At 56.7% G+C, this 16,868-nt stretch overlaps 2 protein-coding genes across 3 annotated transcripts in view; one reads left to right on the forward strand and one right to left on the reverse strand.

The window, feature by feature from the left end:
- The window catches only part of DOCK6 (dedicator of cytokinesis 6), a 37,669-nt gene extending 21,563 nt beyond the window's left edge, over positions 1 to 16,106 (reverse strand). The window contains exons 1-21 of one of the 2 annotated variants that reach the window (XM_008573792.1): positions 16,023 to 16,106; positions 15,691 to 15,759; positions 15,344 to 15,473; positions 14,230 to 14,442; positions 12,945 to 13,030; positions 11,556 to 11,622; positions 11,306 to 11,455; positions 10,166 to 10,246; positions 9,915 to 10,068; positions 9,662 to 9,789; positions 9,443 to 9,536; positions 8,864 to 9,026; positions 5,335 to 5,452; positions 5,193 to 5,263; positions 4,835 to 4,973; positions 4,642 to 4,743; positions 4,145 to 4,231; positions 3,671 to 3,902; positions 3,221 to 3,382; positions 2,386 to 2,549; positions 1,735 to 1,839 (exon numbers count right to left, since the gene is read on the reverse strand). In XM_008573792.1, coding sequence (XP_008572014.1) covers positions 1,735 to 1,839; positions 2,386 to 2,549; positions 3,221 to 3,382; positions 3,671 to 3,902; positions 4,145 to 4,231; positions 4,642 to 4,743; positions 4,835 to 4,973; positions 5,193 to 5,263; positions 5,335 to 5,452; positions 8,864 to 9,026; positions 9,443 to 9,536; positions 9,662 to 9,789; positions 9,915 to 10,068; positions 10,166 to 10,246; positions 11,306 to 11,455; positions 11,556 to 11,622; positions 12,945 to 13,030; positions 14,230 to 14,442; positions 15,344 to 15,473; positions 15,691 to 15,725 — 2,481 coding nt within the window. In that variant the 5' untranslated portion in view covers positions 15,726 to 15,759; positions 16,023 to 16,106. Of the gene's footprint in view, positions 1 to 1,734; positions 1,840 to 2,385; positions 2,550 to 3,220; positions 3,383 to 3,670; positions 3,903 to 4,144; positions 4,232 to 4,641; positions 4,744 to 4,834; positions 4,974 to 5,192; positions 5,264 to 5,334; positions 5,453 to 8,863; positions 9,027 to 9,442; positions 9,537 to 9,661; positions 9,790 to 9,914; positions 10,069 to 10,165; positions 10,247 to 11,305; positions 11,456 to 11,555; positions 11,623 to 12,944; positions 13,031 to 14,229; positions 14,443 to 15,343; positions 15,474 to 15,690; positions 15,943 to 16,022 lie in introns of both variants that reach the window. The other variant, XM_008573791.1, reaches the window with a different exon arrangement.
- Positions 7,092 to 8,703, forward strand: LOC103591351 (chromosome unknown open reading frame, human C19orf80). Its single transcript, XM_008573790.1, has 4 exons — positions 7,092 to 7,388; positions 7,588 to 7,749; positions 8,264 to 8,373; positions 8,481 to 8,703. Exons 1-4 carry the CDS (start codon positions 7,092 to 7,094, stop codon positions 8,506 to 8,508), a joined length of 597 nt encoding a protein of 198 aa, XP_008572012.1. The 3' UTR covers positions 8,509 to 8,703.
- Positions 16,107 to 16,868: the final 762 nt, after the last annotated feature.

Here is a 16,868-nt window from a genome sequence, read left to right on the forward strand (position 1 = left end):
AGTGAGTCGGTGAGTTCCAAGAAGGGGATGGAAGAGGGACAGCGTAGACGGAGGAGTTGAAGGGAAGACAGAGGAGGAGAAAAAGGAAGGAAGACATGGACAGAGGTGGTGAAATGGTGATGAGAAGCAGCAGCAGCAGCCGAGAGCATCTCGGATTCTGGGCCTGGCCCTGCTCCAGCCTTGCTTGGGGCCTCGGTGTCCCCATCTGTGAAATGGGTATGGGAGGCTGAAGCTGCACTCTCCCCTTCTCCTTTGCTGGTCAGAAGGTGAGGCTAATGGCAGGGAGGGGAGCTCCAAGGATGGACTGGGTCAGTCCCTGGGACCTGCCCTGGCATAGGGGTCCTCTAGCTCCCGTGGTCCCAGCTATGTCCTGGCTCCTTGGCACGCACCAGGTGGGGCACCCACTGCAAAGGCCAGCCTTGGTGCCACCTCCTGCTGGGGATGCTACCCTCCCACCACCTCGTCACCTCCTACCTGCTCTCCAAGGCCCAGATGAGCCCTCAGGGAACTGAGGATATTGAGGGGAGCCCTGTTAAGGACGCTGGGGGAAGGGGTGGGCGGGACCCACAAACCCAGACTTCCAGATTCCCAGCAATCCAGGGAGAACACTACACAAAGGTCAGCTGCCTGTGCTAACAGTCCCCCAGGCCCAGCATAGGGTGCAGGGTGCCTTCGTGATGGGCACAGAGCTGAACAAGCCCTGGGGCCAGGTGTGCCGGGAAGCAAACTCCTATGGCCTCCTCGTGGCACCTAGGGTCCTTGGGGCTTGGGCCCAACCTTGGCATGTGCCTTTCCCTCTGCCTGGAATCCATGAACCCTTCCCTGGATGGCTACATTTTACCCTTCAGGTCCCAGCAAAATATCACCACCTCAGAGAGGCCCCCCCAGGCCATCCAGAGGGAAGCTGGTGTCCCCATTTCTGCTCATGTCCATTTGGGCAGTTCCACACTTCTGCATTCATTTGATCTGCATCTGTTTTCCAGACTAGCCAGAAGCTCGGGGGCAAGGCTAGACCGGGAATCTATCACACTTCACGAAATCCTGCCTGCGATGCCCTCAGCCCTAACTCAAGTTCAGGCTCGGGACCACTGTGCAGAGCACTGTACTCGGAGTCTTTACCACATCTGAAAATTCAGAGTGATATCTTCATTTTACAAATGGGGAAACTGAGGCTCAGAGAGATGCAGCCAACTGCCTGGGGCACAGAGTGTGCCCGGAGCAGAGCTAGGATTTGAACCCAGGGCTGTCTGGAGGCAAAGCCCCTCCCCACACCAGGTGCCCGGGAAGAGGAAGGGTAGGGAGAGCTCTGTCTGAAATGGGATGGGGGCGGCCCAGAGCTTCAGTTCTGCCCCCTTGGCACCATTCAGGTTGGCTATGCCAAGAGGTCAGTTGACAGTTGACAGTCACCTGAACAGAGGTCGATTAAAGGGGAATAGTCTGTGCAGGGCAGTGAGGTTATGGGTGACTGGATTTGCATATCATTTGTGTGCTATTTGCATAACACCCCTGTGCCTTCTGTCTTAGCCTGAGGCTGTGGCCCATGTGGCCACAAAAGGCTGGTAAGATGACTCAGTGGTGCCTATCACACAGGCACCACAGCCCCAAACAAAGGCAGGAGGGGTCCACTGCCGCCTTCAGGCAGGGCACTGAGGTTAGTCCGATGCAGCCAGGAAGGTGGGAGGAGCTCATGCTGAGGTGGTGTCACACACGTGCAGGGGCAGGGAGGGAGGGCACCTGTCTGGGGTCGGCCCCGCAATAAGGGGGCACCCGCCGCAGCACAGCCTTGCTGCCTCCTGGAGCATAAGCAGAATTCACCCAGGAGTGTGAGCGATCGATGCCCTGGAGATACACGGATAGGTGGCAGCATCCCCAGTGGGGGCAGGGAAGGCAGCACAAACACCGAGCGTGGACACTGCCCTGGACCATATGTGTGCCCACGCGTGCACCCACACGCAAGCCTGGAGAATGTGTAAGTGGATGTAGGTGCATGCGGATATGTACCTGTGCACGTAGGTGCACGGAGAGCTTGTGTGTGTGTACCTGTGCATGTAGGTGCATTTGTACATGCACCCCTGTACGCAGGTGCATAGGGTGCTTGCATGTATGTACCTGCTGCACTGTGCACACGCTGCTGTTTGTTCAACCGGACCAAGCTCCTGCTACTCATCCCTGTGTAGGTCATGGAGTGGAGAGCCCAGTGCAGTCTGACTCTCAGCCCCCAACCTGTGACAGCCACAGCCCAGCCCTGGTGCCCAGAGTCGAGCCTCCGTCCATGTTGTGGTCTCAGTTGTTTCCTGTCCTCCATCAACAGTAAGCTTCTTCACCCTCCCACTCGGCAGCCATGGCCACTAGGGGCTGGAGATTCCAGGGCCCCCCTGGCCCTACCTTGCTGGCCAGGATGCGGGAAACCTCATCGTCCACAGAGCCAGGGCCCACGGCCAGGTCAGGGTTGCTGCTGCTGATGCTCTTAGAACGGGCCAGGTAGAGGCTTGTGGGGCGGCCAGAGCCACGGGACAGAGTGGCAGCCTGCACTGTCACTGGTGGGGCTCCTGAGCATGGAGGGAAAAGGGTCATCCACCCGCCCACCTGCCCTGATGTCCACAGCCCCTTCCCAGGCAGCGCTCCCGGTGATGTCTCTTTCCTTTACTAAGCCTCCGATTTCTTCATCTGTAAAATGGGTATAATAATAGCTGCTGCCTCAGAGCAATTTTGGGGGGACTGAAAACCACTGAGAATAATGCCTGGCACATAGGGGTTAGTGCCTATTATTATTTAGCAAATGAAAAAAAAAAATCCACCTTTTTAGAGTGCTCACTGTGTGCCAAGCATTTTGCATGGGTTTCTACGTCATTTACTATCACCCATGCCCCCATGAGGTGGGTATTAGCATTATCCCTGCTTTACAAAAGGGAAAAACAGGCTTAGAGAGGGGAAGTCACTTTCCCAGGGTCACAGAGCTTGTAGGCAGCCCAGCTTGAGTCCCCGCTCAAAGCTGATGATGCTCGCTGACTAGCTGAGTCATCTGCCAGTCAAGTGTCCAGAGGCCACACCCCTTGGGATGGGGAAAAAAGGGCAAAAGGAAGTCATCCCTCTCTTGTAAGTTGCCCAAACCAGCCAAAGCCAGTGTGGCCTCAGAGCCTTTGCACACGCTGTTCTCTCTGCCTGGGATGCTCCTCTCCCAGGTATTTCCTGTCTCCCAGGGTATTTTACTAACACTCACCACCCGGGAGGCTGGGCTCGGTGCCAGGCAGGCGAAAGGCGTAGTAGACATAGGCAGCCAGCAGCGGGCAGTGACCACGGGCATCCTGGGCAGCCTCCAGGCTCCGGTGGACAAGGCTGACCACATGAGCCATTGCTTCAAAGGCCCCACGGCCCAGGTTCACTGCCGGGCAGAGCAGAGGTCAAGTTCCAGGGTCAGGGCTCTCCTCTCACCTCCCCACCCATCTTCCAGAGGAAAAGACATTAGAGTCCAAAGATTCATGTGACCATCAAGAGATCATCGAGAGATCAGAGAAGACCTGCTCTGGGCCCAGTGGACTGTGGTCCATTTTTTAGGTGGGAAAACTGAGGCCAGAGAGATAAACAGGCTATAGGAGGTCACCTAGGACCAGAGGCCTGAGAGGCTACTTTCTGGATGGGGAAACTGAGGCCTGAGGCCACACTTGCTCACCAATCTGGCCGCTGATGATCGGGGGCCGCACAACCAGATGCACGAGCTTGTCCAGCACATGGTGCGAGAAGGCCACAAGAGGCTCGGGGCTGGCCAGGCGCAGTGCCGCGAGGCTGGCCCGCAGCTCCTGCTCCATGGTGCCCTCGCTCAGCACGGCGTCCTTGAGCCGGAACGGGAAGGTCCCCTCCTCCAGGACATGCACCAGGGTAAAGAACTTGTCCACGTGGGGGTCCTGAGTGGGGACGTGGGGTAAGTGGCGGAGGGGGGAGGAGGGTCAGGGCCAGGGCACCTGGTCCGAGAAGGCTGCGGGGGACTGAAGCCACCCCCGCCTGAGGTGGCAGCCAGCCCGGCTTATGGAAGTCACGTCCATGGCCCCAGGCCAGTCCTCCCTGGCCAGTGGCAACTCTTGCTCAATCCTGGGGCAGGCAGGAGGGGAGCAGCACAGGACTCCCGGGTCCACACCCCACCCCGTACCTGCGGGTGCACAGATGACATGGCTGTGAGCTCCACGCTGAACACCCCCTTGTGGCCATCCACCCAGCGCATGCCCGGCAGCGCCACCTGCAGGAGGCACCGGGTATACAGTGGCTGTCCCTCCCCCATTGATCAGGCCACTGGGTGGCCCCAGCCATTGCAACACTGTGGCCTGAGCATGGCCCAGCTTGGAGGAACAGCTGGGCACCCTGCCCCCAGCCTAGTCCCAGCGGACTCAGGGGTTCCCCTGGACAGGCTGTAAACCCATGTGTGAGTTGGGGGACAGGAGGGATGCACGTAGGGGCAGTCAGACACACAGAGGCATTACTGGGGGGGGTGGGGTAAGGAGGTAGGAAGGGGCCCAGGGCATTGACAGGAAGAAACGGAGCGCTATGGGGGTCAGCGAGGCATCAGGATGTCACTGGAAGGCAGCCGATGCATTAGTGGGAGCTAATGGGTGGACAGGGCATTGGGAGGCAGGGGTCCAGGCCACGTACGTCTGGTGTGAGCACGGAATAGCTGGGTGGGGGCTGGTCCACAGACACGGGGAGGCAGAAGGGGCCGGTCCTCAGGCGGCCGTGCTGCAGCAGTGGGATCCACTAGAGCAGAGGCTGGAGTCAGGTCTGGGGCCAGGTTGGGGGCAATCAGGAGGGCCAAGGGGACAATGGGGCAGTGTGTGGGGGGGCTCACGGTAAAGCCCACAGGTGTCTCCAGGGCTGTGCCTGGCCGGGGCTGGCAGCTGACATGGTAGAAGGTGAAAAGCAGGTGATGGTTCTCGGTCACGCAGGCCGGGAGACGCAGCTTGAACTCCTCGTAGAACTCTGGGGACCTGAAGGATCGGGCTGGGGCATCTGCTGCGGGCTAGGAACGCCATGTCCTGTCCCCCAGGGCTGCTGGGCCCCACTGTCCCTGCCGTCTGCCTCAAGTCTCCCCATTAGTGCTCCTGGCACCTCCACCCTCCTTTTTCCTGTCACATGCACATATATCTCCCCACACCCTTAAGTCCCTCCTTAAGCATCCCTCTCTAGCCATTAGCGCCCCCACCTACTTGTTGTGGTAGACCACTGGTGTGAAGGCCTCGCGGGTGAATTCGCTGCAGCTGGACTTGCCGAAGATGACCTGAGGGTGTGGGGACATGAAGGGCCCGCTGGGGATGTCCCACCCTCCTCCCCTGGGGCACAGGCACTGACCGGCAGGGCCTGGCTGGGGTCCTCGCCCGCCATGTACTGCACGCGCACGGTGAGGTTGCGCACAGAGCCCTGACGGCTGCTGAAGTTGAGGCTGTGCGGGTACACGTACAGCAGGTTCCTGTGGGGGATGAGACGGACGGTTAGAGGGACAGGGGCCTCACTGGCGCACATAAGAGGCCCAGCCATCAGAACAAGGACCAGGGACAACGGACAGTCAGAGGGAAACTGGGTCATGATGCTGGACATGGAGTGCCAGGTAAAAGGGAATACGGGCACCAGGCAGGAGATAGGACTGGCAGAGGGTGGTGGACAGATGAACACCCTCAAAGCACAGATCAGAGGTCAGTGTGGCAGAGGGTGGGAACACAGAGGGACTTCAGGGGCACTAATAGAGCATGCTGAGGTGGAGGGCAAGGAACAGATGGGCACTCTGGCCAGAGTTCCGAAACGGTGGCCCAGGTGGCCAGCAGTCAGGTCCATGGACAGTGGTCAGGCCCAAGCTCTGCCCAGGCTGACTTGCCCTTCACCCAGCCCCAAGGGCCTGACTGTCCTCTCAGCAGAGGTACCTACAGTTATGTGGCCTATACCTCAGGTGGGGAAACTGAGGCCAGACTCAGAGGTAGGGGTTGGGATCAGAATCCTGCCTGCCTCTCCCAGGGGCACCTCTGTGTAAGACCCAACCACCTCCTGGGCCTCAGTGTCCCTGTCTGTAAAATGGGGGCATTGGACCTTCCTGCTGAGCCTCTGTAACGATAACCATGATGATATATAACAACAATGACAATAACTGCACCAAACACTTATATGAGGTACTTCATAGAAACTTCATGGAAAGATTTTTTATTAGAAGATTTATTATCTTTTTTATTAAAGATTTATTATTATATCTTTATTAAAAATTTATTATCTTTTTTTTTTTTTTGGACAGCTGGCTAGTGCAGGGATCAGAACCCTTGACCTTGGTGTTATAACACTTTGTCCCAACCATCTGAGCTAACCAGCCCCCTGCATTATCTTTTAATTCTATTTTTCCACAAAGGTTTTGGAGTACCCTTGTATGTGACACCTGCTGTGTGTTGGGCTCTGTTCTAAGCACTCAACATGAAATAACTCATTTACCTCTAAAAAGCAGCCTGTAAGGCAGGACTTACATCACCCCCAACTTACAGGTAGGGAAACTGAGGCACTTGCCCACAGTCATCCAAAGAGTAAAATGGCACTTAACTGTTGATCCAGGGGATGTGTGGTCTTGGAGTTAAGCTCTATGGCCACCTCGGGAAAGTCTCTGCTACCTGCACCTGCCCAGGCTACCAAACAGGTCAACAAAGGCCCCTGCATTGCAGGCTGGTGGGAAGGGGATAAGAGTAGCAGATACCAAAATGGCAGTTGGGAGAGCTTTAGGTAAATGACTGATGCTCATAAAAGCCTCACTATTATTACTGTTACTGTTGTTGTGCCTGTCCACAGGTGGGAAAACCAAGGCTCAACATTGTGAGCCTCAGAGTCCCTCAGAGGGGGCCTGGGTGCATCCTCTCCCAATGCCCCCTGCCCACTCCTGGCCCTGAGCCACAGCCAGCGTGATCCTGGTGTGGTCCGGCCAGACATTTGCCTGATGCAACTGTCGCACCACTGCCAGGCCCTTGTGCAACACAGAGCACCCAGCTGGCCAGTTAACGATTGACCGAGGGTTCGTGGGGGTGTTAGGGCATAAAAGGCGGCAGCATTGGCACCGGGGCTGCATACCCAGACCCTCAGCCATGTCCGTGATCACTCTGTGTTTGCTGTGGGCCCTGGCAATGGTGGCCCAGCCTCTCTCAGCAGCCCCAGTGAGCAGCCCGAAGCCAGCACAGCATGAAGAGCTGACCGTGCTCTTCCACGGGACCCTCCAGCTGGGCCAGGCTCTCAATGGCGTGTACAGGACTACAGAGGCACGGCTGATGGAGGCTGGGCGCAGCCTGGGCCTCTATGGCCATGCACTGGGACTCTTAGGGCAGGAGGTCAGCCAGGGACGGGATGCAGCCCAGGAACTTCGAGCAAAACTGTTGGAGATGCAGGTGGGCACTGCAACTGGGGTGTTGTGGGGTGGGTAGGAGTCTGAAGAGGAGTTAATGTCTTGGGTGATCAACCATCCTGGTTTGCCCAGGATTGAGGGGGCTCCCGGGATGCAAGACTTTCAGTGATAAAATCAGGCAAGTCCCGGGAACACAGGGACGAGTTGGTCAGCCCAGTAATGACCCATTACCTATTGAGCAGACGGAGGAGAATGCTCTGCAGCTACAGGCAGAGGCCACAGCCCAGGCGCTGGGGGAAGCGGCCCAGGCACAGCAGGAGCTGTGGGACAGCGTGCGGTGGCTAGAAGTCCAGCTGAAGGGTGTCCGGCTGGGCCATGCCCACCACAAATTTGAGGCCTTAAAGGTAAGAGGCTCCCAGCTCTGGGGAGTTGAGACCCTAATTCCTGGTTGGAACCTGCTTCTGAATCTTGAGTTCCAAAGACCTCCCGGCTGTACAGCATATATCCTGTATGACCCTGGGCAAACCCCATGTTCCTTTTTGTGCCTCAGTTTCCCCATCAGCAAATAAGGGCAATAACTGATATCTCAGAGCAGAGCCAGGCACTTAATGCAGATAAAGTATTCAGCATGGGCACACAGTAGGTGCTCAATAAATGCTTATTACTAGAGTAACTGGTGACACTTCTTGAGCACCCAGTAAGTACCCAGCACTGTTCTAGGCCCTTTAATAATCCATATCATGTTCATAACCCCATCAAGTGAGTCCTACTTTATCCCCATTTTACAGATGGGGAAGTTGAGGCCAGAGAGTGTTGGTGACTTGTTGGGTCACAAAGATGCAATAGAGGGGCCTGGGCACGGTCAGAGGATGTGAGGTGAGGTGACCCCCAGCTGAGGTTTGCAATCTGACCCCACAGGCTCACGCTGACAAACAGAGCCACATCGTGTGGGCCCTCACAGGTCATGTGCAGCGACAGAGGCAGTTGATGGCAGCACAGAAGCACCAGCTGCGACAGATCCAGGCGAGGTGAGCCTGGCGGGGGGTTGGTGTGCAGGGCAGCTGGATGGGGGGCTCACAGGGCAGCGGGTAGGGGCCCCCTTGCCACCTTAGCTGAGCCACATATCACTCCCCAGGCTCCATACAGCGGCTCTCCCGGCCTGAGCCTGCCTGGGCAGAATTGAGGACCAGTCACGCAGCGAGGGACACTTCCATGCCCCACGCAGCCCCTGCATAGGGAGGAGACTCCCGCTCTTTGAAGTCAGCCAGGGCACCAGGCCTTGCTTCCAGACACAGAGCAGAGACGGAAGCAGGCGGGGACGAAGGCAGAGGACATGGCCCATGGGGGAGGGGTGGAGGAAGGACGTGTGCGCCTTCATGCCTGTTCACCCCCCATTAAAACACAGCTGTGGCATTTCACCCTGAGTGTCTGTATGTGTCTGTGAGGAAGGGGGACCTCCCCTTGCATGATGCCTGATCGCTCCCCATTCAAGTGCCCAGCTGCACCCTGAGGCTGTACCTGTAGCTGGTGTGGGGGGCGTAGACTTCGCGGGCAGGGAACTCCAGGATCTCCTTGGTGGGCCGGCCCCGGGGATCTGGGTAGGGCTTAACATGAAGCAGCTCAGGAGAGAGGCAGAAGTGGGGATTCTCGGGGGCCGGGGAAATGTCGATCTTGAGCTGGGCTGGGGAGGGAGAAGCCGGTTTGCACCTGCAGGGAGCCACCTGGCTGAGCCCACCCTCTCTGGGCTGTGGGATCTGAGATCTGACACCCCACGATGCCTTCTGGTGGCTTTATCCTCCATGTGCAAAGTCCAGAAGTCACCCTCAACTCCCGTCTCTGGCCCCCACATTTGATCAGCTCTGCCCTCAGGACCCCTGCCCCACCTGCCACCATGTCCCCCATTTGACCCACTATCTGTCTTATTTACTCTGTTTCTTGTCTGTGGACCCAATGAGAAGGTCCAGCCCCTGAGGTCAGGGGTTCGTTTCTCATGGTCATCGCTGGGTCCCCAGTGCCTAGCACAGTAGGTGCTCAGTGTGGGTTTGTTGAGCGACTGCATGAGAAGGGCATGTCATGCTGATGGGGTGTGCCACGCACCAGTCACAGGCCGCAGGCGCCGCAACAGGGATGACGGGCGCCGCATATCAGCCAGGAACTTGAAAAGGTCCTCGTCGCTGAGACGTTCGGCTTCCTGCATGGGACCGGCCCCTATGACCCAGGGCCAAAGGGCTGGGCGTCCCCAGGGCCGATGTGGCCACAAGAGGTGCAGAGAGTCTTTGGCACCCTCTCCCGCAGCCCCTTGCCCTGCAGCAACACCTGCTTAAAGAAGTTGGTGACAGTTAGCGTGGCTGGGCGGAAGCCAGAGAAGCTGCACACGTCGTCCCCGCTACTTGTCCGGTCCTGGGGCCCCCGACGGCGGCGGTCAGTCCAGGTGGGTCGGCGCTCTAGGGGGACAATGAGAGTGACAGCGGTGGCCAGAGATGAGAGACAGACGCGGAGATCGGATGTGATACCGAGTTGGGCCAGCAGAGGGCGCCCGCCCCCGTCCCCGCCAGCCCCGCCTCCTCACCGCCCTCGGAGTCCGAGTCTCGGTCTGGCTGCCCCGCGCTGTTCACGATGTTGGCCAAGTGCACGGCCGTCCAGGCGAAGGGCATGCGGTAGCGGCCCAGGCGGGTGCAGAACTGCTCCGCCGCCAGGCGCAGCTTCTCCAGCTTCTCTTTGTTCTGCGGAGAGACACCCCGTCACCCCCAGCTCAGCGCCCCAGGCCTGCAGAGTCCAGCACCTGCCCTGCCGGGTGCGGTCCAGCCTCCACACGCTTACCTTGGCTGTGTCCACCTCCTTCATCACCATGTAGGGCTCGCAGCACTCGCTGATATCCCCTTGCTGCAGCACCTTCTCCAGCTGCGGGGAAGGCCGGCCCAGTGAGGTGCTGCCCAGACCCCCTCTCCCCTTCTGCCCCCGCCCCCAGCCTCCAGAGACCCTCATGGGCACCCAGACACTCCATGACCCTGGAACTCTTGGTCCAACACCTCCCATGGCTCCCACTGTCCCTGGGATCAAGTGCTAGTGCTCGGCCTGCAAAGTGGCTACCCTCTCCCCGCCCTTCAGACACACCCCAAACCCTAAGCTCAAGCCCACCTTTAGCTCATGACAGTTTCCCTACATTGACGTTTCTTTTTGTTAGTGTGAATAGAGGCTGCTTTGGGCCACAAGGCCTGGACTCCAATCCTGACCATTCAGGGGCTGTGGGATGCTAAGCAGGCCCCTTACCAGCTCCATGCCTCAGTTTACCCATCCATAAAATGGGAGCAGCCATGGCAATCCTCACCTCAGGGACTGCCGTGGGGACCAAAGGGAAACCCTGTGAAGCCTGACTGTGAGCAGGGACTGCCTGTGGGTGCACAATTTGTTTCCTTATTGTAATCTAATTGAAGGTTTTAGAAAAGGAAACTTGACCTCACTCCTGGAAACAAAATCCCAATAAGTGCGCCAACTAGGTCTTTCCTCCCCTAATTAAATTAACTGAACAATTCTCAGCTTAGAAAACATTTTTTTTTTTTGGCATCTAGTCAGTACAAGGATCCAAACCCTTGATCTTGGTGTTATAACACCGCGCTATAATTAAAAAACATTTTAAACATCAGTCTACGAACCTCCCGATAGCATCTTGCTTGCCTCCCAGGACCCTGGGGCTGTGGCATGTGACCAGAATGTCCTTTCTCCCCAGGCCGCCCACCCATGGGTCTTGGCTCAGGTGTCACCTCTCATGGAAGCCCTTGGGGACTTCTCCCAACCCAGGTTGGATCAGCAGCTTCCTCCAGATTCCTCCAGCTGGCCGTACCTCCCCCATGACAGCCCTAATCACCTTTCTTGGTGACATGTCTGTCCCATTCTGTGAAGGCAGGGACCGAACCTGTGGCATTCACTATTACCACCCCCTTGCCCAGCCCCAGTGGGTACCTTGATGACCAGGAAGATGTCGGGTGAGGGGTAGGTCACGGAGAAGATGGCAGAGCGGGCCAGGGTAGAGATGGCCGGGTGGGTGCCGTGGGCCCGAAGCAGCCCTTTCATGGAGTCTGAGTTCAGGTCGAAGTAGAAGTTCTCTGAGATCTGGGGACACGAGAGGCAGCTGGGCCACCACCTCTAGGAAGCCCACAGCCCCCCAACGAGGAGGGGGAAGGGGAAAAAGAAGAAGAAAGGGAGTTTCTACCTTCTTTTTCTCCCGCACGTCATACAGAGCCAAGATCCCAAAGATGGGTTCAATTTCGATCTCGAACCTGCGGGTAAATGGGGGCGTTTCTCCCTGACACCCCCGCCGTCCACACACCCTTCTGCCTCTTGAGACCGAAGAGGAAGCGTGTTGTGGAGGGGGGTATCTGACTCCCCTCAGGCCACATGGAGCTGCCATTTAAGGGCTTTAAGGAAAGGTGTGTCCCATTTTGCAAAAGGGGAAACTGAGGCACTGAGTGTCCCCTGTCCACAACTCCCTCAGTAAGTAATCACACACAGCCCCTCCTCCCTGTAACCATGGCTTCTATCCAGTTGGCAAGGAGGCAGCTTTTGGCACAACAGTCCCCCGATCTTGAAATGCTCGACTCCAGGCACCCATGCCTAAACAATTATGTCTTCCCACCGGTGCGTGTTCTGTGCCCCCCACATCCCTCCTCTCCTCCATTCAGCCAACTCCTCTTCATCATCAGGTCTTAGCTTAGACATCTCTTCCCTGGGGAAGCTGTCCTGGAGCCCCCCCCCCACCAGCTGGGTGAGGGCCCCCCCCCCCTCCAGCTGGGTGAGGAGCCTCCTCTGGGTCCCTAGGCACCCTGAGCATCTCTGTGTGGTCATCGCATGGTTATGTGCCCTGTATACAGCAGCCCCCCCCACCAGCTGGGTGAGGAGCCTCCTCTGGGCCCCTAGGCACCCTGAGCATCTCTGTGTGGTCATCGCATGGTTATGTGCCCTGTATACAGCAGGCACTCGATGAGTGTTTGTTGAATGACTGGATGAGCACACAGAGCCGATTCCTAATGCTTGTGCTTGGGGTGTAAGGCCCACCCGGGGCCTCCCTTTCCTGCCTCCATCCAGGCAGGAACTCGGGGACGGGAGGGGCAGGGCCAGGCTCTCGTCCAAGTCCACATCCTGTTCAGCTCCTTTCCCACGCACTTCTGGCTGCTCCCAGGGGGCCGACGTGGAGGGGGCCTTGGGCGGCCAGGAGCCAGGCCCCACCCCGCTGGATCCCAGCAGCAGGACAGGCAAGCGTCAGACTCCAGCCTCTGAAGTTGTGTGTGATCTTGGACACAATGACTTCACCACTCTGTGCCTCAGTTTCCCTACCTGCACCCACTTCACAAGGTTGTGGTGAAGATGAGATGAATTCATATATGTGAAGGGCTGAGAACAGAGCCTGGCACATAACTGGTGCTTAAGGACTGGCAGCTTAGAATGACAAGAAAGGAAGTCTTATTTCCCCCATAAAAGCCCACGGTGGCCTCAGGTTGCAGACCTGCAGATGGTAATGGCATTGTTCACGTAGGGAGTACCCACGCCGGAACCCACGTGGTCCCCTCACGTGTCTGAGAGGTGGGGCGGATGGCATACTCACTTGAGTGACAGACACTTGACCAGGATCCTCTGTCCAAAGTGTTCACGGGGTGGCTCCGGGCGGCTGCAGCGCTCCACAGTCTCGTCCTGCCAAGAGCCAGGGGGGCAGCTGGGACATAACCTCCAGGAAGGGTCTAGAATGCCTGGCCCAGGAACAGCTCTACCCTCAGCCTGACTAAACTTTCAGTCCCCTGCCTCTGAGCCTCTGCACATGCTGTTTCCCCTGCCTGGAACGCCCCTCTTCTCCCCTCCTCCCTGTCTGGCCAATGTCTGCTCATCGTTCAGGCCCCAGCTTAGCTGGCACTTCCTCCAGGAAGCCTTCCCTGATTCTTCTGGCCAAGGCAGACACCTCTTCCAGGTGCTCACAGTACCCTATTGCAATGGGCCACATGGCTGGCACACTGAGGGCCATGTGAGAGATGACAACCAGCACCCCATCATGGCACTACTCTGTCTTAGTTGTAAGTTCCTAGTGGGGGTGTCTCTCCTCACTAGACTGTGAACGCTGAGAGCAGGGACTGGGTCTATTTTATTCATGGCTGTATCCCTAGTGTCTGCCATACAGTGGACACCCAAACATTTTAGTTGAATAAATACAAACATATACAGTAACTAGGTTGGCCAGGTAGCTCATTTTGTTAGAGGATGGTATTGGTAACACCAAGGTCAAGGGTTTAGATCCCTCTACTGGCCAGCTGCCAAAAAAAGAGACATATACAGTAGTTACCTACTAAGTTGCTTGGATAAACATAGGTGCATACAGAATACATTCAATACGGGCTGACCAATTAGCTCACTTGGTTATCACAGTGCTGATAACACCAAGGTGAAGGGTTCGGATCCCCATACTGGCCAGCCACCAAAACCGAAATACATTCAATAAATGCTGATAGGACATATAGGGATATATACTAGGCACCCAATAAGTACCAATTGAATAAAATATAGAATATACAGTAAGCACTCAGTAAATGGCTAAATAAAAACACAAATATACACTAGGTGCCAAATAAATGTTGGTTGGATAAATATAGGCATATATGGTAGGTACTGAGCAAATACCAATTAATTAAATAGAGAACTATATTGTAGGCATATAAGTATTGGTTGAATAAATATAGGGATATACATTGGTGCTCAATAAATGCAGGCTGGATAAATATAAGGGGGATATAGTAGGCATCCAGTAAGAACTATTGAATAGACATGGGGTATGCAGTAGGCCCCCAGTAAGCATGCAGTGGATAAGCGCTGTCCTTAGGGTGGCGTGAGTCCACGGCACCCACCTCGTCGGGCGCAGGGTAGAGGGTGAGCAGGGCAGGGGACCGCTGCTGCCGCCGAAGGGCTTCATTGCGCCGGTCCACGTCCTCGGGGGCTGCCCGCTCCAGCAGTGAGGGCAGCAACGTGTCTGCGGCCAAGTTCCTCAGGTCAAAGATACCAGAGGCGCCGCTGCTTCGAGGGGTGTCATCTAGGGAGCCTGAGCAGCGCCGGGTGTCATCCTGCCAGTGGAGAATGTGCAAGTGCTGAGTGCCAGCTGGATGCACCCTCATCCCACTCTGGTGAGACTGTCCTCATACCTATTCTATGGATGGGGAAGCTGAGGGCCAGAGGGTGGAGTCACCACTACAAGGGTCACTTGGGGGATTTTGCTTTCCAGAAACTTCTCTCTGGGAAGCCCTCCTTCTTTTGCCCTTCTTGGGGGAGGCTATTCCTATCTCACATTCCGGGCTCCACCTGACCCTTGTCTGGCCAATCAGAACCCATCTGCCAACCCCAGGGATTGGATCCAAGGGAAAGAAATGGCTGGGCTGGACCAATGAGAGCCTTCCCTGAGATTTTGCTCACTGTTGCCAAGGAAGTGGAGAGTTCTTCCCACTCGGGCTGTCACTGGCCTAGGACCCTGCCTGACTGCCCAGACTCAGCTGCGGTCAGAGCCAGATCGCCCTGGTTCAAATCTTGGCTTGGCTCTGTGAACCTAGGTCTCTGGCCCTAACTCTTAGGACCTTGGTTTCCCCATCTACATGTTAAAGTAATAACAATGGAAACAATAATAATAATTCTTGGGTTAATTATTGTTGGTATAAATTAGGGACTCAATAAATGTTGATTGACTAAATATAGGCTCAAGGTCTTCTAATAACCTTGCTGTGCCTCAGTTTCTTTACCTGCAAAATGGGTACAAGGGTTGCCCTGATTCATAGGATGAAAGGAGAGGACATGTATAAAACATTTAGTATACAATAAATGTTTATAATTATCTTAACTTTTCACTCATGGGGCTGATGTATTTCCTTTTGGGCTCAAGGCTGTTTGGGTCATTTCCTGATATATGTGACCGAAAGCTGGGGCTGGAGCCTACACACATACCCCTGTGGTAACCCTGGCCAGAGGTTTTCTCACCGAGTCCTCAGGGCTGGACCTCTCATCCCCAGAAGTGTCCTGTTCAAAGATCTGGTGGGTGAGGCCCTTCTGTCGCTCTCGTTGTGTTTCTGGGGTGATGGGGCTGTACGCTGCACTCAGATGCTGGTACCTAGCAAGAGGTGGGGCTGGGCAGGGAGTGGGGTTGAGGGCTCCCCAGAGCTTCCCCTGCCAAGGCCCACATCATGCCTGCAAGGCCAGAGAAGTCTGGCTGCTCTCGCAGGGACAGGCAATGGACAGATAACAGGAGGACCGGCCGCAGACAACAGCTCGGCTCTTCCGGGCTCAAACCCAGCCTCTTGACCCTCTGTGCCCCGAGTCAGACCCACCTTCTGTGGACAATCACCCAGTCCTCAGTGTACATTTCCACCGCAGCCCGCACCTGGGCATCCAGTTTTCTGCAGCAAAATAAAATCAGGGTAAACAGAGGTAGCGCCCCATGTTCTAATGGCCAAGGAGGTTGGGACAGTCATCTGCCCATTTCAGAGATGGGGAGATGGAGGCTCAGAGAGGGAGGATGCCTTGTCCAAGGTCACACAGCCGGGCCAGGAGTTGAACTCAGGGATGTTGGATTCTGGAGCCTGCTGGGAAAGGGGGTGTCAACAGGAGTCGCCGAGGCAGAGTGGAGTTACGGGCAGGGTGGGTGGGGGGCTGAACCCACCCATCCTCGGGGATCCCAGGCTCTGTGGTCCGGCATTCCCGGGGCTGCAGCAGCAGCTCCAAGTCATCGGCTGGAAATTCTACCAGTTCCCTGAGGGGCCCAGGCTCGGCGTCTGGTGGCCGGCTCAGGAGCACATCCTCGAAGTCCAGGGGTTCAATGACTTCAGTCAGCGGGACCTAGGTCGGGGCAAAGTGGCTGTGACTCTGCTGCCCCAGAGGCTGGGAGTGGGGGGTGTGAGGTGGGGGTGGGCTTGTGCTGGCTTCGGACTCAAATAAGAGGGCGGTGGGAGACATGGAGGGTGTTGGAGCGGCAGAGGAGCCATGGAGGACAGTGACCTCAGACTCTCTGCCCCTCTTCCTGCTTTGCAGAGTTCCACCCCTCCCTCCCGGGGCTCCAGGAAGGAAATCACACCCTGGTGCCTGGAGGGACGGGGACTAATGGTGGAAGGAAAGGCATGTTGACTACAGCAAGGCCACAGACAATTGCTAAGGCCTCCAGGCAAGACAGCAAGATGGCCCTCCTTGCAGCAGGGGGAAGTCACTCCCATCCCCCAAGTCCGCCCCATCCCCATGTGGGTGGCCCAGACAGCAGGACCACCCACAGAGCTCTCCCCACCCCAAGCAGATGCAGGGAGGGCGGACACTCTCCCCTACTCACAGGAATGGGGGACAGCCCTAGGGTCAGGGCTTTGATCCCCTCCCCTGCCACTTTTGGGTCCCTCTCTGTTTCTGCACAGGACAGGACACTCATGTAAAGGAGTGGGACCAAAGGGCCAGCCCGTGGCTCACTTGGAAGAGTGTGGTGCTAGTGACACCAAAGCCACGGGTTTGGATCCTATATAGGGAT

Source organism: Galeopterus variegatus, unplaced genomic scaffold (genome assembly GCF_000696425.1).
Source record: "Galeopterus variegatus unplaced genomic scaffold, G_variegatus-3.0.2 Scaffold964, whole genome shotgun sequence".
NCBI lineage: Eukaryota > Metazoa > Chordata > Mammalia > Dermoptera > Cynocephalidae > Galeopterus > Galeopterus variegatus.